This window comes from Stylophora pistillata, chromosome 12 (genome assembly GCF_964205215.1).
Source record: "Stylophora pistillata chromosome 12, jaStyPist1.2, whole genome shotgun sequence".
Taxonomy (NCBI): Eukaryota; Metazoa; Cnidaria; class Anthozoa; order Scleractinia; family Pocilloporidae; genus Stylophora; species Stylophora pistillata.
In genome coordinates, this window is record NC_142530.1 from 10,239,692 (window position 1) to 10,265,186 (window position 25,495).

At 37.9% G+C, this 25,495-nt stretch overlaps 2 protein-coding genes across 3 annotated transcripts; one reads left to right on the top strand and one right to left on the bottom strand.

The window, feature by feature from the left end:
• The first annotated feature begins 365 nt into the window (after nt 1-365).
• LOC111333202 (uncharacterized) lies at nt 366-15,320 on the top strand. 2 transcript variants are annotated; one of them, XM_088741945.1, is made up of 11 exons: nt 366-499; nt 3,836-4,092; nt 4,538-4,658; nt 4,849-4,971; nt 5,175-5,297; nt 5,432-5,554; nt 5,738-5,860; nt 5,977-6,099; nt 10,141-10,266; nt 11,415-11,942; nt 12,537-15,320. In XM_088741945.1, the coding sequence occupies exons 1-11, from the start codon at nt 436-438 to the stop codon at nt 12,857-12,859; spliced, it is 2,034 nt and encodes a 677-aa protein (XP_088598071.1). In that variant the 5' UTR covers nt 366-435; the 3' UTR covers nt 12,860-15,320. The 2 variants fall into 2 exon arrangements, with proteins under 2 accessions (XP_088598071.1, XP_088598072.1); XM_088741946.1 differs by lacking the exon at nt 5,738-5,860.
• On the bottom strand, nt 14,219-25,476 carry LOC111333207 (CDK5 regulatory subunit-associated protein 3). The gene is made up of 16 exons (XM_022938748.2): nt 25,399-25,476; nt 25,243-25,318; nt 24,594-24,725; nt 23,580-23,680; nt 22,793-22,841; nt 22,246-22,334; nt 22,020-22,109; nt 21,406-21,542; nt 20,630-20,738; nt 20,495-20,554; nt 19,270-19,513; nt 19,084-19,169; nt 18,928-18,996; nt 18,207-18,343; nt 16,853-17,024; nt 14,219-14,488 (listed from the first exon to the last, which is right to left on the bottom strand). Exons 1-16 carry the CDS (start codon nt 25,402-25,404, stop codon nt 14,417-14,419), a joined length of 1,629 nt encoding a protein of 542 aa, XP_022794483.2. The 5' UTR covers nt 25,405-25,476; the 3' UTR covers nt 14,219-14,416.
• Between the last annotated feature and the right edge of the window lie 19 nt (nt 25,477-25,495).

Consider the following 25,495-nt stretch of genomic DNA (forward strand, 5'->3'; position numbering starts at 1 on the left):
TAAAACTATAATTTTTCTCACAGTTTTTTTTTGACAATTTCGAAACATTCACCTGTTTTATCAAAACACGTCATCTTATCATTTCGATCAAGTGTGGGCGGAAGAAGAGAGCTTGTAAACAGTTGATAAAAAGTCTTCTAGTAGATAAGCCCCATACGTCAAACTCGTGCCGACATAATAATCAAGTCAAATGGAAACGTACGAAGAGGACAACTTGAAGGCCACTGATATGCGGAGTTTTAACAGCCAATTACATCCTAGAGAATATTAATTCAGTTAGGACAGCCATTGAGAACCTCATAAATAATAATGGTCTTGTAGTATTTGAACGCAGAATGATTTTCAGCTGTCATATTTTGCCTGATGTTTCCCTAAAGTTTAAAACTCCCTGTGGCCGTTTGATTAAATTATAACCTACGGGTGGTTTCTGAGAACATGCTCTTCGTAATCTACTCCTTCGTTCTCACCGTTTTGGCTTCCCTTATACCAGAAGGACAAGGTAAGATTTTGCTACAGATATATATAGCTATAGTTTAAATTGAGAGCATTTCAAAGTTTTCCGACGTCTTACATTTTTATTCTTTTTATTGAAAACCCACCGAATCTTGGAATATCCGCTCATTTGAACTCAACTGAAATGGCCTGGCTTGTTCAAATGAAAACTCTACAAAGCAGTGAAACTTTTCAGGTCTCGAAACTATGCTCTTAAAGATTTTATGTGTAGTAAAACCTGGCATTTTTTTACAATTTAGGTCCCAAGTTAATCTAAAGGTTGGCTCAAATTTCACAACGAAATCGAAATCGAGGACTGAATTCGTGTTTTCCAGACAGCTGGCAGAACTATGGCATAAGTTATTAATGATTCACCTCGGAAAGGAATTTTTAACTAAGCTTGTCTTAACAAAGACGACAGTTGACGTTTTATGATTTATTATTCCTGTCATGTTCTCTCAGTTTGTTTTTCATGATACGCAGTATGGTCGAGGGCTAAAGTCCTACGACATAACAACATACACTTTTGCATGAATTGACCAGTATAAAAATCTCCGCGACAACATTCCGACAATAAACTTTTTAAACAAACTAAACATACTCAGAAGTTTCGTCGGAGAGTGTTTAGTTCTTGAGGCTTTCGATCATTACTAGTGAAGCCTTACCTGTGCTCTGTTCTGTTTTAAAGCACGCAAGAGGCGGCTAGAGCACGGAAGAAGTGTAGGGAGAAACACGGAACGAAGTGGTGTGTTTCTCACCGCTTCTTGAGTGCTGCAGCAGCTTCTAAGTACTTTACACCAGAACAGACCACAGTCAAAGCTTCCCTATTTGTTTCATAACAAAGACTTTAATTTTTCATAACAAACTTTATTTCCAGAGCGAACAACGGTGTTGTCAGCAGGCTCTTTATTCTCATAAAGCAGGCTGCAATAAGCCAATCAGAATCCTTGTTAGAATCGCTCAAGTAGTCTGATTGATTGAACAAGACTGGAGCTGTCACAAATGCCAAATAATCTAAGTTCACAAACCATCGAAGTTCACAACCTGCGATAGTTTACAAACTGAAATAGTTGGGCGGGCCGAATTTGACACTTTTCTCCGAAGTGTTTTGAATTACTCTTACTACGAATAGGGGACGGAGCGTGAAATTTTCGGTGAAATCGGTAAGCTGGAAAACCAGGAAAGCGGAATTCCGCCGGAATTTTTCAACGTCTGTTTTACTATTCAAAATGACTCCGATTATTTTCCGAAGAGTTTACGAGCTCCGACTATACTCCGATGATTAACCCGAAGATTATTCCATGGTTTCCGAAGTTACTCGGAGAGCTCTGAATATTTTAAGGCTTGTTTTTTCAATTCTTCTTTTTTCTTTCTTCAAGATTTTTCCGAAGAGTGTACGAGTTCCGAATATATACTCCGAAGATTAATCAAAAACTATCCGAGGGTCTCCGAAGTTATCCGGAGATTCTCGAGGAACAATCGAACCCCCAGCTTCATTCGTTTTTTATCTATCTTTTTATTTTATCTTTTGTTCATTTTAAATTATTAACTCATCTATTTTTTAACAGCCATGAAACTGAATAATAAACAGCAAATCATTCGTCAAATTATAGCTTGACATGGTCAGCGTCCCATTAATCGAGATCTCAATTATTCATGAAAAGAGTACAAAGAAAATGTAGCAATGCCTAAGTCAGTCTGCCATTTATTCCGAATTACAATCCTGGGAAAGCACTGCTTAACGAAAGCGATAAGCTCTTCCGTTAGAGACAGGCCTCCCTCAGTTCTCCTCAACAGACCTTGCAAGTGGCCTGTATGGAACCAGGGACGAAGTGTGCAAAGACAGGCTATGTTAATATGGTAGTATCTTCGTTGTGCTCTTCCTAACTTCCAACATTTTGTGCCATCTAAGTACAGATTTGGATACTAGTCCACCTTTAAACTTCCAATGACTGCCATACTATCAACAGATTGAGAGTCTCTTTGAAAGCTTCCTTCACATCCGTTACATTTTGAGATGTGTCCTTTTAGCTTCATTAAAAAGAAAGGATTGGAAGATTCAGGAATGATCGGTTTCGGCGGTAAAGGAAAACCTTGGGGCACAGATGGTTGGGGTGGACGCATACCGCTAAATGAATTGATAGGTTAATAATTAAAAATAAGCAAAAGATAAAATAAAAAAAGATAAAAAACAAATGAACCTGGGGGTTCGATAGTTCCTAGAGGATCTCCGGGTAACTTCGGAGACCCTCGGATAGTTTTCGGTTAATTCTCGGAGTATATATTCGGAGCTCGTCCACTCTTCGGAAAGAGAACCACTCGCGATTTCCAAGACGCGAGGGACTGAGCGAATCGACGTTTCTTCTTGAAACTCATTGTCCTGACTTTCTCTCTTTCTCCCCAACAGAAGTATCTCCTTTCCCTGAAGATGAGCCATGTTTCGTTGGGAACATGAATGGACGTGTTACATCCTCTCGGCTAGATTAAAATCTAAGTCGAGAATTTATTAATTTGCGCTCTTCTCGTCGCTTTTTTTCTTGTTTACATCCATTTTAGCAAGGATGTAATTTCGCATGCTTGACTATTGTACGTCATAGCTTCGTCCTAACAAAGATGACGGATTTCAATTTGAAAATGCCGATATTTGGAGCGTAATTGTTGCGCTACTAAAACGCTTTTAGCTCAAACTAATAGCCGGTTAGGACAATGCAAGCAAGAAACTTTTGATCTAAGTAAACTTTTTCTAGACCGTACTTTCCCTTTAAAGTAAAGGCTATTTAAATGGATGAATATTTCATTTTCAGAGCGATTTACGAAATATAGTTAACTACTTCTCCAGTAAATCGAAGTGCTTGTATATACCTAAATCGTGGTGTTGTAAATACGTGCTACTAAACTTCACAGCACACAGTTACATTTTGCTATGCGGTTTTTTTTTAATTCACCGTGTTCTCAATACATTCTCAGAAATAAGAGATCAACGATTTGGGAAAATTTCTATAGGTTTGAATTTTTCTTTAACAAGAAATGATGAAAATTCCGATTTTTGACCTTGAAAATGGGGGTCGACTTCTACACGAGTTCCACTTCTACACGGGTAAATACAATATTGATTTTGGCAACAATTTATCGATTACGATAGCTGAACACTTTCAAAAGAAGATAAAAGTTGCAATGATTACTAAGGATGTAGATTAGAGTCACTCGATTGGTGTTGTTCCCATAGTAAAAACACAAAAGAAAAACAAAGCAATAACTGGACACTGACACAGCTCTCGAGTTTGAGTTTCAGAAGACATGCTCAGTCATAGTAACTTCCGAACCTTACCTAACTATTCACCAGGTAACTGCCGTAATTTGAAGTTTACCAGTTTTCCTAAACCTGGCTACAGGTTGGAGAATCACACAGTTCGAACTATTAAAGTATTGGACGAGGATCTCTGCATGGCGCAATGCTACTGTGAACCTAACTGCGTCAGTTACAACTTCCATAAGATAAGACAGCTGTCTGGAACACACAATTGCGATCTGAATAACGCTACTATTGAACATGATGAAGATTTGGTGAAGAACGAAAGTTATATTTACCGCGGAGCTGAGGTGAGGACGATTATTAGCCAAGAAGTATGAAACTCTTTGTCTCGTTAAAGTTTTGGTACAAGACTAAGGATTCCTTAGTCCATTCCACTCCTCTTAATACTCCTTCCAATCAACAAAATAAAGGTTATGATAATTGCACGTTTAAACTTTGAAATAAAAAATTGAGAGAAGGAAATTTTTTTATTAATTTGAAATGACCATCTCCGAAGCTATTTTGATACATTTTGAGGAGTTAGACACATTTTTTCTCGCTCTGAACAGTAAGCATGAATAACAAAGAAGCTTAAGTGGAGCATATGAACATCAAACTGAGAATACACAGGAGGACCTTTAGAAAAGACGTATAGACTTGACAAACCTGCATAACATTCAAAACTCGCAAACGGGGAAGCATGCGCAGAACGCAAACACAAATATTTAAGTGCCCTATTCTTTTTTTCTTGAGAATGCTTGCGCCAGAAACCCATGCAGGAATAATGCAAAATGCCAAGCTGGGTTTAGAGACAGAGATTATCAGTGTTTATGTGTTCTTGGATCTGGATTTCAAGGCCATGATTGTGATGAAGGTGAGGAATCCTCTACAATTTATTGTAACTCCCACCCACCCCCTCCCCCCCCCCTTCCCCTACCACCTGACGTCTCTAAGGTGACACTAAGATACCAAACAATAAATACAAACAAACAAACAACGAGAAAAACACATGACAAAAAAAAAACACGTATCATTTTAATAATGATTCATTTTTAATGTTTAAGATTTGGACGAATGTACTGTTGGAACACATGAATGTGAAGAGAATGCTGAGTGCAACAATACCTTGGGATCTTACAAGTGTACTTGTAAAGTTGGATTTCAAGGAAATGGAACCAACTGCACAGGTTGTTAGTTGTAACTTTCATGAAAACAGTTAGCTATTAAGATGACGAGTGTGAAACCATGCTATCTTATCTCACCTTACTTTTCTGAGGTGACTCTAAGATAAAAAGAAACCATGAAACACAATCAAACAAACAGTAACAAACACATGAAAAACATTGAATAACGAGTTTCATTAAATGATGCTTGTTTTTTAATATTGTAGATTTAGACGAATGCAGCGACGGAACACACAACTGTGATGTGAATGCGGAGTGTAACAATACCTTGGGATCTTACAAGTGCTCGTGTAAGGATGGGTTTCATGGAAATGGAACTAACTGCACAGGTAACTGTTTGTAACTCATCATGCTATCTTGTCTCTCCTTACTTTTCTAAGGTGAACCAACTATTCCATAAATCAATTTCAGCAACCAAGAAATAAAACAAAAAAAACACGATGGTTCTTTTTTGTTCTTCTAGACTTGGACGAATGTGCTGACTTAAGAAATGCCTGTGACGAGAATGCTGAGTGTAACAATATCTTAGGATCTTACAAGTGCACGTGTAGAGATGGATTTCATGGAAATGGAACGAACTGCACTGGTAACCGTTTGTAACATAGCATACCATCTTATATCACCTTACTTTTCTGAAGTGACTCGTACATGCCAAAAAATCAATAAACGAACAAACAAACGAACATGAACAAAACAACAAAACATAACACAAGAAAAACGCACTGAGATAGGTTTCATTGAAAAAGGTGGTTCTTTTTTAATGCTATACACTTGGACGAATGTACTGACAGAACGCACGAATGCAATGTGAATGCTGAGTGTAACAATACCTTGGGATCTCACAAGTGCACGTGCAAAGATGGATTCCAAGGAAGCGGAATTCACTGCACAGGTAACTAACAGTAATTTATCATGACATCACTGCGTTCGTAAATATTGGCAACAACATGATGGAATCGTCTTTAATGATATCACATCAGAAAATTTCATTTAATGTTGTTTTTCTAGATATGGATGAGTGTGCTGACGCAAAGCACGCCTGCGGTGAGAATGCTAAATGTATGAATGACCTAGGATCATACCACTGCAGTTGCAAGGAAGGATTTCGTGGAAATGGCACAAACTGCACTGGTTAGTACTCGTCGGTGTAGTCGTTATTATTTTAGTATTAAAATTTATTTCAGGCTGAGAATAACCAATTCAGTTCATAATTGCAATAGATAAGTTAGGTAAAAACTCGGGAGTAAAGATTCATACTTGAACTCTTTTATTCCTAGCAATTATCATTTAATAAAGTCCTCGTAAATTTTTATACAGTTATAACCCCGCTGGTCGGACAGAGCCTCGCTCTGCTACCATTTTGGTCGGACGAAACACTAAAAACACTAGGATCTTTTGGAAGGCACTCTGACACAACGTTTTTCTTTTCTACGGTTTTGCTACACAAACTACCTTATCGAGGCGGAAGAAATTTAGCACATTGAATCGAATATAACATGAGCCCTTTTAAAGGTTTTAAATAAGTACGCACGGGAAATGATTCTCTCGTCTTCTCACTACGCCATTAATAGTCATCGTGTTCGTTACACTTTTTAGTCTTTATTAAAATTCCCCTCTCTTAATTTGACTTGCCAACCTTCTGAAAGGCGTTTCTGTTTAGTTGGAGTCCATTTCAATGCATTTGGAAATGGTTCTGAAAACGGCCCACTTGAATATGGATGGTCACGAAAGGACGGAAAGTCAGCAGAAACATGGGCGAACGCACTTACGCTTCCAAGTGAAGTCATAACTTACTACACTCATTGTATGCATTTTCCCATTCCCGAGTTTTTTCTCTCGCTGCAACTATTCGATGCTTGATAGACAGGATAGCGAGCGTGTGATTCGTTTCGGTAACGTGGTGTCCATCCTCACAATAGAGCCATGCGATAAGCGTCGTCAGCCAGTTTCCTCTTTGCAAAATTATTGGAATTAAATAGCATATCGTAGGAAGATTTTCAGTAAACTTCAGCAGACCATCGCAGCGAGGTAGACTATCAAGATCGACTTTACACGTCAGCCTTGGCAGTTTACTCTTTGTAAGGCTTTTTTTTTTTAAAAGCAAGAAATTCCTCGGCACAATCAGCCTACTGCACTTCACTCTCTGATTATTTTTAACTCAGAATGATTTCTTCTACAGAACGAGGACCATCTAGCCGTTCTTCTATTTTTGTGTGGTAGTTCACGACAAATCTAAGCACCCACAATGTCACCCGCGTGAGTTGTAACCAACTCGACCGATTTTCAGGATTCAGTCTCCACCTGTTACCTTTGACGACTTCAACAGAAACAAAACTGTGTGGTGAGAGGCTTAAAAGGTCTTCCTCTGCTTGATTTTGACCTTTAGACCCTCCTCGATCTTCTTTGTGGCCACTCGTTTTCTGCTTAAGGCCGGCGATTGATTCCCAGTTGTACTCTCAAGTCAACATTTAACCATATGTAGAATCATGACATGGTCTGTGGAATGTTCTTCCGAACCATAGTAAAGAGGAAGCTTCCAGATTCAAGTTTACTATGTCGCTTACATTCGAAGAGAGTAGCTACTGTATAACAAGGGTATCGGAAAACTTTTCAAGCTCTTGCCGTTAAATTTCCTTCCTGAATAGATTTAATTTTCTTTAATTCATCCAGATAATTTTGCAGTCTATCCCTTTCGCCCCCAAACCTTCTTTTGAGAGTATTCTCGCCTCCTCGCATGTTTCCTCTGAAAAACTGAGCTTCTGAGATGGATTCTTCTGTCTTCCCATGAAGATATGTCTTTAATCGTAACATCTTGTACTACGCAGGCTCTTCCGAATCCTCCAGGATGCTTTCGAAGGGGGTCCAAATGAACATCGTCACCGTTAAATGTTGGCAATCTGTTCTATTCGAGAGCTCAATCCGCAGATAAACTCAAATCCCAACAGGGTCGAAATGAAGGCATTGGAACCTTACTTTCTTTCAGCAAAAAATTGAATTCACCAGAAGCACTCTGCCTGCGAGAAAAACTTTTGACGACGATTTTGGAGACAAAGGGGAAAGAGAATCCTTAACTGTTGCAATCTCCTTGTCCGTAGACATGATGTTTTGTCGATTTCTGCGTTTGATCTAGCCACGTTCATTTTGTCACCTCGCTTGACGTAAACCATGACCAAATCTTCTAACATATGTATTGCATCAAGTCTTTTTTCTTCGATGGTTTCCAGGGTTAGTGAAACCGTTGATCTTTCGGCATCATTTTCCAATAGTAGTATAATCAGATTTCCTGATTTAACGGCAACGATGCAGCTTTTGTGCTAAATAGTTCCTTTTGTTGAAGCTCCCTTGTCGCCTTGGCCATCGCTTTCTCTTTCTTAAACTGGCGTATTTCTCTTGCTCGTAGACTTTTTTCTGTCATATGCCTCAATAAGCTGAAGGGAAATTATTCCAGTTCGCATTTCGGCTTGAGAACATGTGATGGTTTTTCTTGCTTAAACTTCGAAAACGTCTTAGTGAAATTCTTTAAAAGGTGACTAAGTACTGTATATCAATAAAGCGAAATGAAAGCAACTGTTTTTTCTCTCCACTCGCGTCTCTATAATCTTTGAGTAGACCTTTCACTGTAGAACAAGAGAACAATGACGTTAGAAGAGCACGAATTTCAAAACAATAAATTCGAGTTATAACTCGAGTTATAAATTCGAGTTATAAATTCGAGTTATAAATTCGAGTTATAACTCAGGAAAAAGTGGGCTTCGATCGACAAGAGAGCGTAGGATTGTGATTTTGGATGACGATTACTTCACAAAGTAGGGGTTCTCGATAAGCTTGAACGACAGTAAGGCAAAAATTGGTAATTTTCCAAACGACACGGAAAAATTTTGGGCTCGGTGAAGTCGTAGAGGGATTTTCATAGAGAGAAAATAGCCCAAAAATTGTGACTTTTTGGCTCGATTGACAATGACGCTAAAATATATTTTTGAATATTGAGTGTTGATGATGTCGCAGAGTTTTTTGTTCGTCTCGTGCAATGATAGCACGAAACAGCGTGAATTTTAGAAATGCACAAAACAGGTTGAATGGTTAAAAGTTGTACAGAGAGTTAATTGTACGGCTCGTGCGACAAGAGCGCGAAAATTTATGATTTTGAATGTTTAGCAAGTTGCAAAGGGAGTTCCTTGTGCGGCTTGGACGGCAAAACCTCGAAGGCGTGAGTTTTTAAATGACGTAATAGACACGAAAATTTTTAGGCTTAATGAGGTCGCAGAGGTAGTCATGGTTGTTTCGAGAGACGATTATAGCACAATAATTTTTACAAATGTAAATGTTGGTGAAAGTGCAATTTCAAAGATAATTTTTTGTCAGCTCGCGCCATAACAGCGCGAAAGAGCGTATTTTTCAAAGGGACGCGAAGTGGGGCGAACAAACTTCTCTGCACGATTGACAGTAGCGCGAAAGTTTTGAATTTTGAATGTTAATGCTCGTAGGATAGTACTGTACCACGAGGGTTTTTTAAATTTTGATCGTTAAATAAGTCGCAGTGTGAGTGGTATTTTGGTTTGGGTGACAAAGGCACGAAATACTTGCTTATAGCGACATAAGCGTGAAATAGTGCGAAATAGTTCCAAATATAGCTCGAAAGTTCCCGAGTTGTGAGTCTCTAATATGTCGTGGAGTTTAACCCCTCCCCTCTGTGCCCTCACAAATTTTCCCTCCGTAACCCGTTAAGTAAGAAGTTGTTGTTCACAAAAGCTTCCTTGCCCCTCCACTAAGGTAGATTATATTTGTCACTTAAGCCATTTCCGATGATTTCAAATTTCGCGCTGAGGTATTCGGCATAGAGTCGAAACTTCAAGCTTGATCCCCTCAAACAAAGAAAATGACCATAAAAGGCGCGTGCCCTATTGTTTGACCGGAATCTAACCCTTAGTTTGTATGTGGCATCGGCTTCTTACTTGATGTCCGCGGTACTTTCTTCGGATTCGGTCATCTCTACAGTTCCAGCACACGAACAAGAACCTCTATTTTAAGTCTTTACAAATCTCTCTTTAGCGGCCACCTGTCCCCAATGTTATTGAACAACCACAGTGGTGCGTTTTAAAAAACCAAAATGTTAGAACAGCAGAGCAATATCAAATGACCTTCATATCATTCACACTCGTTTTGCTGTCCTAGATATAGATGAGTGTAACGATGGAACACACGAGTGTAATATGAATGCTGAATGCTACAATATCCTTGGATCTTACAAATGCACTTGTAAAGATGGACTACATGGAAATGGCGTAGCCGCTACTCAGAGTAAGTACTTGTTACTCTTGTAATCTTTAGACGTTTTTTGTTTGTTTCTGATTTTACATTTTAATATCGAAAGTTTTGGTTTAGGCCGTGAGGAACCAATTAACTCACATTTCTGATACGTTCTTAACTAGATAGTCAAGAAAAAAATCGTCTTTTCATCTTTAACTGAGCTCCCAAGATTATTTAGTATGTAGATTCTCTTAAAATTTTAACGGACTGTTAAGTAGAAAGATAAAGAGGATGCATTTACAGTAATTTCAAAACGGTCCAATCCTCAAAATTCTCCTCAAACTTTAGGCCTGTTACTGCGAAAAGATACAGCTTTTTTCATCTCGGTGGCGACCGACCTGAAATTTCGGCAGAATCAAGAGCAGAAGTAAAGGAGCGGGCCAGGCAGGCTGCGAGACTCCGGGACTGTTGGGGGACTAAGTTTGATACCGGGAAAAGAGAAGAAAGAAACTCGTGGCAGAGAGGGAGAAGTGCTTTTCTCTTAAACTTCTATTAATTCAGGCCATCATTTTGCATTGAGGGAGACACCATAGGCATATGTTTATTGATCCATTCTGTAAAAGATAATGATTTACGGTCTGTGTCATCTATCAACGTCAATAATCGTTCCTTCTTCCTTTTTTTATAGCATTTTTTAATGGCATTCTTGTCTACCTTGCAATCTGTTGATCATTCTTCATTTCATTTCTGTCTTTGAAAATTTCACGAGTCTTTCTATCGCGGATGGTAGGAAAATTCTTACTGCCATTAAAACTGGTATTCCTAAGTATTTTATTCCTCTGCTTCACAAGGTCACCCTTGCCAACAGGGCGCTTTCTTGACATTTCCTGTCCTCTAGCCATCTCGAAAAAAGCGTCCCGTGGGCCAAGAATTGTGCATTTTGATTGATTGATTGATTCTTTCACCGCCTCTGGCTCCTACTGATTTGATCTTTCATTGAATCTTAAGCGACGTAACAAACAAGTATTCTTGCTTGTTAGAGGAATTCACAGCTAATTTTTCCTCTTTATCTTATTCTGCTGAATTTACAGGAATCTTTTTCCTAAGCGGTAGCGAGCAACATAAGCAGTTCCCAAAACATTTTGGCAAATTCTTACTAGCATCATAACTTTTACTTTTATTTTGTGTTTACTGCGCAGGATTTACAGCAGTGTTTACAAATCTTGGTAAGGTTGGAAGGAAAGGTCCAGAGTCAATTAATGGTCACTACACAGGTCAGGATCACGACCGACAAGTTACAATGTCCAACGGTATTCAACAGTGGACTGTGCTACACACTGGTGTATACAGAATAGAAGCAATAGGAGCCTCAGGGGGGTACGGTAACGACATTGTCATCAAGAACGGAGGTAGAGGGGCACGGATGATTGGAAACTTTCATTTGACCAACGGTGAGATCATTCGTGTACTTGTTGGTCAAAAAGGGAAGAGAGGAGATCAATATGCCCAAAAACAAACTGCTGGAGGCGGAGGAGGTACTTTTGTAGTGAAAGAAAACAACACGCCTTTGATTATAGCTGGAGGTGGAGGGGGAATTAGAAAAATGTCGGAACAACATTTGGGATGCGATGCGTCTATAAGCACCACAGGGGATGCAGGGAACAACTTGCCATTGGGGTCTGGGGCAAACAATGGACATGGACATACCAATGATAGAAAGGATTATGGTAGGTGGAGAATTTGAGTTTTACAAATACTGAGATTTTCGTTTCATCCTACTGCCATTCTTCAGAATCGTCAATCAAATGACAAAGTGAGTCTTTAATAATCAGATTTTGAAGGAATTCTGAAAACAATAATTATCAAAACTATTAGTGTTAATTTTGAAGTTTTTCCAAAACTATTAGTGTTAATTTTGAAGTTTTTCCAAAACTATTAGCTTTAATTTTGAAGTTTTTGAGGAAACGCCTTATACAAGACTTAAATTCTGTCAAATTTGGGTCTCTCCTTTTTTAATTTCTCACATATTTATACAATTCTCGACGTCGATCCGTAAATATACGGCAGGAGGTGACATCGAAACAGATGACAAGAACTCTTATTCGCTGATTTCGAACCTGGATTAAATAGAAACACTTAACAGAGAGTCGAAGCTAACCCTAAAGCTGACTTGTCCTCACAAGCTTTTTTATTAACAATATCCATGGGATAATTTAAGCCTAGTTGCGAAACACTCCAAAATCATTGTTTGATCGCAAGAAATGAAATATATAGGTGCTAATTGTAAGAAAACCACTGAGCACTTTTTGATTGTAATGTAGGTGGTGGTGGCGGCGGTTTCTACACAGATGGACAAGATTCAACGTGTAAAACGCAGTATTGTGGGGGGAGGGGAGGTTCAGGATATCTTCAGGGGGGAGAAGGTGGAGAGTATGGGGGTGGGTTCGGAGGTGGCGGTGGTTTTCGTTCAGGAAACAAGGGACCGGGCGGAGGTGGAGGTTATTCTGGGGGAAGTAGCGGGGCTAATGAACATATTTCCTGTGGGGGAGGGGGAGGATCCTTTAATAATGGAACAAATCAGTGTAATGAATGTTGCTATAATAGCGCCGGTCATGGTTGGGTAAACATCACATTTCTCCAATGAAGGGCACATGGCCAAACTTTTGTGAGCGTTTAGTGGCAAACTACTTTCGCTTAAACGTTACCTTACTGCAAATACAGTTTCCAATTGGTCAATAAATAAACAGGTAAAAAATAAGCACTTGTTGGATTCAGTCACCGTCTCAGCAATCAGAATGAATCAATTCGGATCTGATTCATTTTCCATTATGCAAGGTACTAGCACGTTTATATGTGCCATATAAAAAAAAATTATGATGGCACGTTCAAGTTTACTTTATTTAGATTGTCATTTTTTTGTCATTGTCCAGAACAGCTTTTCAGGTGGCTCCTTTGCTCTTTCACTAAAGTGGAAGAGAATGCTGTACTTGAGGTAAAGAAAAGAAGTTTGTCCCTGATAACGACTAGATATTAAATATCTTGAAAATTTTACTTGCACAAAAAACCTTGGGTCCAGTTGTTTGAAGGCCGATTAGCACTAAACCAGGGTTGAAACCAGGGTTAAATTTTGAGTCAGATCTCCTTATTTCTCTATTCAAGAACCTTTCTGAGATAATTTTCCCAATTCTTTTTAGAGCATCCAATCATCAAATTGTAGACACAAAATAATTGAACTTAACTTTCTCTTAGAGCTTTCAGATCTGAAATCAAATTTCAAGCTAATCCTAGGTTATCTTAACTGACCCTGCTTTGAACAACCCCGCCCTGGTAAAAAGTAATGTGGGAGTTACAGAAAGGATCTCTCAGTTTTAGTGTTGACCAAACAGTATTTACACATAACTTAAGTCACTATGGTAACATGTTGATAACTACAGCTGATTTACAACAATTAAGTGATTTTTTTGCTGTTGAAAATTGTTTTGTTATTTTTAGGGCTCTGGTTATAGCAGGAGGTTTGTGTCTGAAAAAAATAGAAAAATGGGTGTTGAGACTTGGGTGGTCGGTTCCCACGAAATTCCTTTGCAATTAGTAACTTTCAAAAAGGCACAACAGCTACTGTGGCTGGAAGATAATTTACCTCCAATCTCCTTTGCAGCCATTCTCTGCACGTAGAAGATTGGGTTACCTATACCTCTTCCATGACTCTAAAATTTCTTTACAATAAATAATTATCAAGAGGGCACAACAGCTAGCAAGAAGATAAGTCACCTCCAGTCTCCTTCACAGCCATTCTGGATGTAGGAGACTGGGTTAGCCATAACTCTGCCATAACTCTGAAATTCCTTTGCAATTAGTCATTTTCAAAAGAGCACAACAGCTGGCAAAAAGATGGGGAAGGGGTTTATTGGTCTTGCAGTGTACAGTATATCCTAATGCTTATGTTAATTGATTTATATAACCCTGCCACAAGGGAATGTTCAAACACTAATCATTACATCATAAATTATGCTCTACGTTTTTATTTGTTCAAGAATTAATACACAGGGAATTTGTCCAACCATTGTAGAGTTAATAAACTCATTCTCTGAGGTACATTATGTTGAATGATGAGAACTTAACATAATGACTGACAAAATTATCTTAGCATTTTTTAAATTATCTTAAATCTAAACACAGTACAAATGAAATAAATAGTCTGTTTTTAAATAGCGTTTATTTCACCCATAATATTCACAGGCCTGTTCTTGTATTTCTTGGAGATTTCTTGGGAAATCTGAGAGAAGAAAATGAACAACAATGAAAAAATGTGGTAAAAGGGGTGCACCAAACATGACAGTGAAGCTAGAGTTTCATGTTTCACGTAGCAGAGTTTTTTACAGAAGTTTTTTCTTTTCAAGTTAAGCAATGTTAGAGTTTCTTTTTGCCTTTAAGATAAGATCAGATTAAGTTGCAGTCTATTGTATTTCATTTCGTTTTCCTTTCAATTTCGATTCTTTTGTAATTACCGGTAGTCTTTTCCTATCTTGTAAATTGTAATTTTCCCCTTTTAGTTTTCACCGCACGTGTACAATATTCAAATAAGTCCATGATCAGATTAAATGCTGTTGAATCAACTTGTATTGTTTATTTCTGCACTGTGGTTGGCACTTCCCGAACTCCAGTGCACCAAGCCCATGTCCGCTGCACTGTGCGTGCGACACCAAAAGCATCCTCGGAGACCCAGGGGCTGTGCGTCGATTTCAAGTTAGGGCGTGAAGAGCCCCTGGGGACATTGTCTTACAAGACAAGTTCCAAACGGTCGCATTCGTTCTGCCATCTGATTGGTGCCAGAAAATCTTTGTATTTTTCTGCCCAATCAGAGTGAAGTGTTCTTTAGAGTCCTTTCGTGTGTTTTAACACGGACATATACTACTAGCTCAGCTGCTCGCTATGCTTGTTTGGACTGTGCGACGGAGATTTGCTTGAGGCGAAAAGTTTCAGTCTCGGCACACAATGTAACAGAAATCGATCAGATTGTCAGCGAAAGTCTTACCGGAAATTATACTGAATACTTTCGCAGGTATCACTAGAGAACGTGTTTTAAAGTTTGCGAGGTTTGTATACAACACGATGGTTGCAGTCATTGATATGTCGCTTTAAACGTTAAACGTGATTTAAGCTTAAATCTTTCTAGATTTTTTGCATAATTTGCTGTGACTGAAACTTTGCCAATCCCGTGAAGTTATTTCGTCGCACGGGCCACGCAGGTATGTCGAGCAACTGGTACTTGCGCAACTTTCTGTACGTGCCAAAAGCTAAGCGTGGAAACTTTTGCTTTTTAGATGTGGGTAGATGAACCTGTACTACTAAGCTGACAATTGCAATAAAGCAAACCCGCCCTTCCCATCCAATATTTCTTGGTCTTTGGTTTTGTTTTTCCCACCGATTTCCAATGATCAAAGGTATTTAACTTGGTCTTCAACAAACGACAGAAGAGGTGAAATGACAATGTCCAAGGGACTAGAAGAGAATCCGTGGCCTTCTTAGCTCAAGAATTTCAACACTCTAGACAGCAGTTGAAAGATTGAACTCTTTCCAAACCCCTTCGGTAACTGCCCGAAAACACCTCTCCTTCCCACGATGTTCTCGTTAATAAGTTTTTGTTCAGATTTAAATTAGCTAACCGGAAACACAGCTAAGCTTTCTCTTCACTTGCTGGATGTGGTCCACGAACTTAACGTTCTCTGCAACCTTGGCCGTATTGTGAACGACTATACTACTAAGATTAGATCTTGGCGCGCACAGAAAGCAGAAAGCTACGGAGGCGAAAGCGCCAGTTGCTCGACATACCTGCGTGGCCCGTGCGACGAAATAACTTGACAGGATTGGCAAAGTTTCAGTCACAGCAAATTATGCAAAAAATCTAGACGTTTAAAGCGACATATCAATGACTGCAACCATCGTGTTGTATACAAACCTCGCAAACTTTAAAACACGTTCTCTAGTGATACCTGCGAAAGTATTCAGTATAATTTCCGGTGAGATTTTCGCTGACAATCTGATCGATTTCTGTTACATTGTGTGCCGAGACTGAAACTTTTCGCCTCAAGCAAATCTCCGTCGCACGGTCCAAACAAACATAGCGAGCAGCTGAGCTAGTAGTAAATGTCCGTGTTAAAACACACGAAAGGACTCTAAAGAACACTTCACTCTGATTGGGCAGAAAAATACAAAGATTTTCTGGCACCAATCAGATGGCAGAACGACTGCGACCGTTTGGAACTTGTCTTGTAAGACAATGTCCCCAGGGGCTCTTCATGCCCTAACTTGAAATCGAGTCAGCCCCTGGGTCTCCGAGGATGCACCAAAAGTAGCTCATGATGCCTTTTGTCCAGCAAATTTTTTAGTTAAAACCCGGCAAAGTTAAATTAAAACAACAAAGAGTAAAAAAAAGCTATAAATTTCAAAAAATTACAATTCCTATGCTAGCGCATAGTCATTTGCAGTTGGTAAAAGATTCCAGCTAATACACGAAACATCAAATTTTCAAAATTCCTTACAGCTTTTTGTTTCCAAATTGATAGCAAATTTTGTGTTTCACTTGCACATCAACAAAACACAACAGTTTCTACAAAAATTGATATCTTAGCTGTCTTACCTGTCCTTGTAGTTCTTTTGTTTTTGTTCTGATAATTTCAAGTTTGGGTTCCAAGTCTCTTTGGTCTATGATGGCTGCCTGTCGTTTGTCAGCCATTACTTTAATGGATGTTGCTAGTTTCTCTGAGACTTTAAGTTTTTGCTGAAGGGAATCTGCTAAGCGGTCCAAGTACCTGAAAACAGAAAGGACCATAAGTTATTCACTAAAAATATACAAACATGCACCCACAACGAATACTAAGATACAGGCAGTAATAGGAGAGCTGACTTATCACAAGAAAGTGTGAGTGTGTGGAAGGGATATAATTGACGAAACTACTAGAAAACTGATGTACACTACACTATTTTAGAATACGCCTCATCCTTATGGTCTCCTTACACTGCTAAACATCGTAGGCTACTAGAGAATATACAACGGCGAGCCACCAGGTTTATCATGAACTATCCTGATAGAGACGCTTACCCCTACTCTGAGTGCCTGATCAAACTTAAACTTCTGCCACTCGAATACAGACTGAAGGGAATCTTGTGACTTTATTTCACTTTTTAAAATCTGATCTGGTCTTATTAATGTTAACTTTAATCATCTCGATTTTCCCATTGCATCTCATTATATGACCCGTCATTATCATCCTTCAAACTTTCGCCCGATTACTACTCATACACAACAGTACCTCAACCAGTCTTTTTTCCCAAGATCAATTAAACTTTGGAACAATCTCTCTCCCGAACTGAAACACACCAAAACTATCAAAACCTTCAAACACTCTCTTCTACTTCACTATACAGACAAAACGGACAAGTACATTCCGCCTTAGCTTCTAACCTGAATTTTATTGGTTTTTAAATATTGTTTATGAATATTGTGATTTTATTGTTGTAATTTGTTAGGGGATCAAATGTCAATTGGGGTGTGCCCTGTTTTTTTTTTTCTCCTGCCTTTGTGGTACCTTTTTGTACATATTTTTGTGTTGTATGTTGGCAAACCTCAATCAACTAAACTAAACTAAACTGAACTAAACAGAAACATTTTCTCATAATTATTTAATATGAAGGTCCCTCCTGACCCAGCCCTCCCTGTCCAAAAAAGCAATCCTTTTCATGCAACCTTCAACTTATAGCATTTCAGAGCAGTTATGTAGAGAATAGAAGTGATTCACAGATAAACCCTTGTTATAATCCTGATACAATGTCACATAAAAAGCTACTGCAAGAAAAAGAAAATTTACAACTTATGCAAATGTGTCATTCAATTAAACAACTCATTCTCATAACTATAATTTTGAGGATAGTGGGTTAAACACCATGGATAATTAGTATTCACATCTGGGGAGCAGCTTAGTGATCAACATTACCGAGGAGAAGTTTTGAGTAAAAACAAATTGTGCATCTTCATTGAAGTGAGGGTGGACAGAACATCCGTTACAGCAGACTCCATAGATTGTACTGATTCCACTGACTGCATCTGAATAAGCTGAGGAGCTGACTGAAACTAAACACACAAGTAGAAGAATCACAATCAAAACGAATCCCTTAAAACAGAACTGATTTTCACTGTAATCATTGCAATCCCTGTAAATATGACCATTCCTATTCCCTGCCTGACCACCTAACAATTTTATTTAATAGGAATGTTCCCTTTGCTAAAAAATTAATTTCTTTGAACATTATGTGCAGAACTTGCTGCATGTAGCAGCTGTGATATGAACCCCTTTCTCCTATAATGCCTCTGTCTGAAGCTTCAAGTTCCTCATAGGTCCCTCTACTCTCAACCCTCTCTAAACAAAACTTCCAAAATGAAGACACGCGCAGTGTAAATTAAAGTAGCAATGAAAATGATATGCAATCAGTTGCATTGTGGTGGACCACATTAAGTTCCAAATGTAGGTAGACAATAAACAGTGTTCATTAGAGCTGGTTAGAATTCAGATGCAAAACTACAACTCATAATGTGGTAGTTCCAAACTCCAAGGAGTCCCTCCACTGTTAGCCCTTGAGAGTTATTACTAACAACATTCTTAGACAATAAGTTAGTCTTACTATCAACTTCATAACTACATGTACAGTGTAAGATACCTGATTGGCTGACAGGACATCAGAATCACTCTTCATCTCTATCAGTCTCTGGCGCAAGAAACCCTGAAGCTGGGTATAGAAGAGTGCAAAGAAATGCTATTTGGGAAAGAAATACAGAATAACAAAAATGATACATGAAATGTCAGTGACACTCACCTCTAGAAGCTCATCAATTAAGAGATTTCTTGTTTGAGTTGTATCCATTAAAGTCTCGGCGTCTTCACCTCTTATCGCTTCTTCATCTAGAAAATAAAGTCACTGCCCTTAGCTTGCGTGTCAACACATTATTCATATTACTTCATTATGATTACAGAAAATAAAATGCACCATGTTGTTATTGACCTTGACCAGATTCTTCCAATGTAATTCCACCACTATCCACCGTCAGTTCATGGTCAGCAGTACCAGCATCATCTCCCCAATCAATAGCACTGTCCTGATTGTCCTGCCCTGCTTCACCCCAGTCAATAGTCTCACCACTGTCTCCCCAGTCTATCCCCCCTGCATCTGCCTCACCACCCTCCCCCCAATCAATATTATCTGCACCAGTATTGGTGGTGGTAACTGTTTCAATACCCCAGTCAATCTGTGGGAACAAAGAATAGGAAAATAAAAAAATTTACATGATCAAAATTAATGATAAACTATGTCTCACTACATAGAGCTTCTTGCAGTTGTAGATTGTAAAATTTTAACTGCAAAACCCCTCGTCTTTGTCAGGCTATGGTGTTTAATGATGAACCCTTTCCTACTTAAGAGGCATAAACGTTAGCCACTGTTGGTGCAGTTTGGCACACTCTTGTTGATGTGTTTCTCTCTTAATTATGATTGCAACAAGTTTATGTTATTCCTTAATATGTCCACTTTGTTATTACCTGGCTGCTCTGCTTTTTGACTACACGCTTTCATGCTTTTGAAGTTTCAATTCTCTTGGCTGTGTTGATGACTTATTTGAGCGAAATCTTACAAAGAGGACTTCTTTAACTCCATGTTGTTCATTTGCTACACGAGTGAACTTGTACTGTAACAGCCAAACCATGATTCACTGTACTTCCTGGCCCATTTCCTGCATACCTCATTTATACATATATGATCGACCATCGTACTCGACGAAATCCATCCCAGCGTAGGTGTGTGTGCTTATGGGACCTGAGGCCGAATTGGGAGGCGTACAAGCGGCCACAGTCGCAGCAAGCGATAGAATGCTGTGTGTGTTCTGCTCTGGCCTTCCTTGCTGCTCTCTTTCCCACCTGCCTGCTTCTTCTCTCATGTTCAAATGATTTCACAGCCTTGTGAGTGGCCGTACACCAAGCAGATCAATCGTTGGCCTTGTTCTCCCACTGGTCCACTGATATGTTGCATTTCTTAAGTGACCTTTTCAGGGTGTCCTTGTAACGCAGACGGGGTCTGCGTCTTGGCCATTGGCCTTCACTTAGCTCACTCATTTATTTAGCATATAAGAGGGGATATTGTTTGACTTAATGAAGTAAAATGTCAAAACTCATAGTCATACTTGTAATATAGTTAAGGTTTTCAATAAAAAAATAGCACATTCAAAGTCACTCACATCTCCACTCTCTTCTTTTTCTTTATTTGTTGTCTCTGATCTCTTGTCCAGTATAATGACCTTAAATTAACAAAAACAAAGGATTGTTTCACACCTTCATATATCTTATCAGGAAAGCTTTGAAAACAATCATACCGATGGTATCTTGCCAGTCCTCCACTGATAAACTGTGCTGTTACCATGTTGTTGAACATATCTTATAAGTGGTGTAGTTACCTCAGTACTCTCTTTCTCATTGTTATACCTGAAAATAGTACAAGAATACCCACGCTTGTAAAATAATTGTTCAGGAAAGTTCTGGCTGAGTTTAACTCACTGTAAGTACCTTCTATGAATTTAAAGAAGGTACAGAGTGCATAAAATACAAACCTCTTACAAACCAAGTTTGAAGTCCATACCATTAATTCAGCAAAAACAAAACTTGACTGACAAAAACCATGTTTTTCAAATTCAAATCAAATGGTACAGTGGTTTTCCCATAATTTGCCTGAGGCATTGCTTTTTTCCAAGAAAAGTACAGAAGAAAAGGATGTTCCATTCTATTTTCTGTATTTTCAGGGCTTTCAAGAGCAATTATTTTGTGAGGCATTTTTGCCCATGCAACTAGCTAAGAAGCTATTTTTAAAGGATGGCTTTAGATATAACAGCAATCCAGAGCAAAATATACTTCAGTTCAAAACAAGAAAGAATTCAACACTGAAACATAAACTGGTACTGATAAAAAAAAAAAAAGTTAATCTCAAGGTTTATCAAGGTTTCCCAATTTTGGCAAGATTTAACAGGACAGTAACGTTAACATTGCACATAAGAATATGGGATGCAATACCAGGTTCTTGGCAACTTGTAGCAAAAAATATTTTACACATAATAATTATTTACAAATTGAATAAGATGTACATTGAGCAACACACCTTGGAACTAAAAAGTTAACAAATGCCTCATAATAAAGAATTGCATTCTTTAAATTGCTAATGGAAGACACAATCCCTTTGTATAATTCAGGCAATTCATTCAGCAGACTCATTAATTCTGTTTTCACATCATCTCCCTGAAAAGAAATCATTCCGAAGACTGAGTGTTGTGGTAACAGTGCTTGTAAATGTAAACAAATCTGTAAATGTTCTGTAATGTCCTGGGGTTATAGGGGGGTTCAAAACAGCAGATTCTTGTTCAATAACTCAACAAGTTTAATTTCAAAATGTACTCAAGCACATGGCAGAAGGCATCCCATGCACATCCTGACTATGTATATATAATGAGAAATGATACTGCCCATCCCGTACGGTGAAAAATAGAAAGAAGATCTATGGTGGCCTTATTTTATCTCAAACAAAATTTTTGAAATGTAAGCTGGAAAACCCAGTGAAATGATGCAGCTATACAACAGATCTCAATTTAGTGGAGAATATCATCACTCTATAGATAATTATACAAACACCATATTATTAGTAAAATAAATTATTCACAGTTACTGTTAGATCTAAGCTTTGCAAACTTACAGACCCTTACAATTACATTCATTTACCTTTATACCCATTTGTTTGCACACACTTTGATACTTTTCTTTAAACAATGCTGCATTGGATGAATATTCACTCTCCTTCCTCGTGCACTCCTATATCATACAGTAAATGAACGTGTTATTACTAAGGGCACTGTATAGTTTATGGACACTTGCAGCAAGTAGATAACACTGTACAGTGCAAGTCGTTATCAATCAATTTAAGTGTTTTGTTCAAAATCCAGCTTACCCTTTGCATCTGCTGACACTTTGCTATTTGTCGCTTTAATGATGGAATCTCATAGTTAACATTCCTGATTAAAAGATGGGCAGCTTCAGCTGAAAAAATAAAAATAAATGCCAAGAGCTAGTGGCAATAACGTAGGAGAGTTTTCAGAGGAACTCTGTTATTTCACTATATTTTCAATTTATGTTTTCTGTCCATCCAGGTCATCTCCAACTCTCAGTGTTTGGATTCCTCAGTTGATCAGGCATAAAAATCCTTAACTCTCTTCTCAACATTTTTCACTAGTAAAAAATATTAATTACAGGATGGTTCTCTTTAAATTAAAATGTACCTCTACCTCCCCTTCAAACAATGTTGCATAGCTCGCACCATAGAGTCATGTACTGGTAGTCCATATTACTTATAATATTATACAATGTACTGTGACATCTTTTTACAACAAAAGATGAGAGGAACAAATGGAAAACATATTTAAGATGTTTAACTGTTGTTAGCATAAAGCTCCCTTCCACAAGTTGGACACATCACCACAATTGAGAATATATTGTACCTAAGTTGATGTTACTTTTTTCATACAGCTTCACAATTTCCTGCCAGTCCTGTTATGAGAAGAGAAAATAATTTCATCACTATTACTTGAGTCCTGAATCAGATGCAATATATAAGTTAATAATCAAAATGTGTAAACTGTACTTTGTAAAACCACTACAAATCTCTGTCAATTGTGTCATTTTTGACAGAGGACATTGATTCAGACAATGATGTACTTCCCATCTTGGATTTTGCCAGCTGTTGTGATAGCAGTTGAACCAGACATTGAGGAACAAGACCTAACAATGCTCTTATAGACCCTATCCAAAGATATATTATGATCTCTACTCTTCCAATCAGTGAAGATACATTTAACAAAGAGAAAGGGATCATATTTCAAATGGGGCTCCTTGATTGGTTGTTGCCTATCTGGACTTTCCCTCCTGTGTGTAAAATACATGATAAAATGTACATTGTTTACATGGAATTGACATGTGCTGGTCTAAGGTTAGTCTAGGGTAGCTAACAGCAAATTTGTTTCATATGAAATGTCAACATACAGGAGAATTGCGAGGAAAATTCACTAACAGTAGCATTTAGTTCCCTGTGAAACTTTTCCAGGATGATATAGTTAATAATAACTGCCTAACGTTCATGTGGCACTGGGATCTGAATGGTGCAAGCAACATACCACTCTACATGCTTACATGGAGTTTTCTTTTTTTGTAAAAAATAACTCAATAATTGATGAGCCACTCAGTTTAATTATATTACAGTATGACTATATTTCAATGTTGCATCCTAACCTTCATCCTCTTGGATGAATAACCACCAAAAATGTTTTTTGTCGCTGATTCTGATATTTTGAGTAATTCTACAATCCTGATACAATGGAAATAGTTTATATCTGAAAAGGTAAATGAAAGAAGTAGTATACAAACGAATATAACTAACTACATTTCATCAAAATACTATCATGCAAGTTTTGAAAATTATTTAAGTATAAGCAATAAATACCAAGAATACAAGCTTCCAAGACTGTTAATATTTTTATTCCCATGAGTGATCAAGACAGAATTTCTCCTTACAATAGTAATACAATATCAAGCAGACAGGTGATGAGAATAAAGAAAAATATCAATTGGGACTCTTAGTAGACCCAATACCAAATTCTCAAAACTAACATCACAAGACTTGTATAACAGACAGCGAGGAAATTACAAAATAATGTGATCTTCGGAGTGAAGGGTGAAACAATGGTCACGCTTTTAGAAAAGGCAATAACATGATTGCAAGTGCAGTATAGGCAATAACATGATTGCAAGTGCAATAATATTTATAGGCAATAATATGATTGCAAGTGCAATATAGGCAATAACATGATTGCAAGTGCAATATAGGCAATAACATGATTGCAAGTGTAATATAGGCAATAACATGATTGCAAGTGCAATTTGTTGCTAATAAGCATGAGACAAGAAATAATGTCATTTCTTACTAATAATTTACAATCACACAATCAAGACACAAAATTTTGGCATTTTCATTCTGTACACCTTAAAATCAGCAATCATCATCATCATATACAAGTTCTCCATACAAAATCTCTATACTTTTCCTGTGGTACTTACCAAAAGAATCTAATTTGTCTAACAATCAAGAGCTTAACTGTTGAGTTTACGATCATTAATTTTCCTATATACTCATAATCTTAAAGCTTGACTCGCATGTAATACTGTTTGGAGAAGGTAGATGCTTGTCACTCTTAGAGAATAAAGAGCATTGAATACATGTCTAAAACAGGTACAAGAATGACTCACATGTTCCAGAGAGAAGCTGTGTGATTTCATCCACAGGCGGCATATCTTGAATGGCTGCATTAATTTTCTCTCTGACCTCCAAAACACTTGTCTGCCATTTCACGTCACAGTGTCTCCTGTCCAAAAGCCAATCTGTTTTGTTTTGTTTTTTTTTTTTTTTTTTTTTTTTTTTTTAACAGGATGGAAGTGCAACAAGAGGTAATTAAAATTTTTCATACATGTACTTTTGAGTTAAATGCATAGAGGATACAATTTTCCTCTGGAAAGGACATGTCTGAATTGATATGAGCCATAAGCTTTGGATCTACAACTATTAGAATAGCTGTACAAGGCATTGTTATGTTGTTGTCGCTGCTAATATACTTATTTTATAATCTATCCTGTGTCGTCTCTGATCCAGAAAAAAGGGAGATTAAACTTGACAACATGAACACAAAGACACAACATAAACCTTTCGAAAGCTACGCAATAAATCCAACTCCTTGAGGAATCAATGGTTCAGGTTGCAATAAAATCTGTTTTGTAACCAAATTCTAAACTTCTTCTATCGAATTGAATGTAGAGGCCCATTTTTCATAAATATTTTCAAGAGTTTGTTTATCTACATAGCATAAAAATTAATTGGTTTGTTATCGTTCTACATCCTTACCCAAAAGTTTGTTGTAATAGATGTCAATTGGGAGCAATTCCGCTTCTCTCGCATTGCCTGTTGAGTCACCTTGTTTCTTTCATGAGGAACATATAACAAGAGGTCATTCTTGAGTGAATTTGGAACATTTCTACAGAAAAACACGAGTTTACATACCTGCATTTTCACAAATTTTTTTAGGGACACGTCTTTCTTCTAATTCTAAAAGAATTCCGCTGGCTCGTAAGAGACGGGGGCCTATAAAAACTAGTGC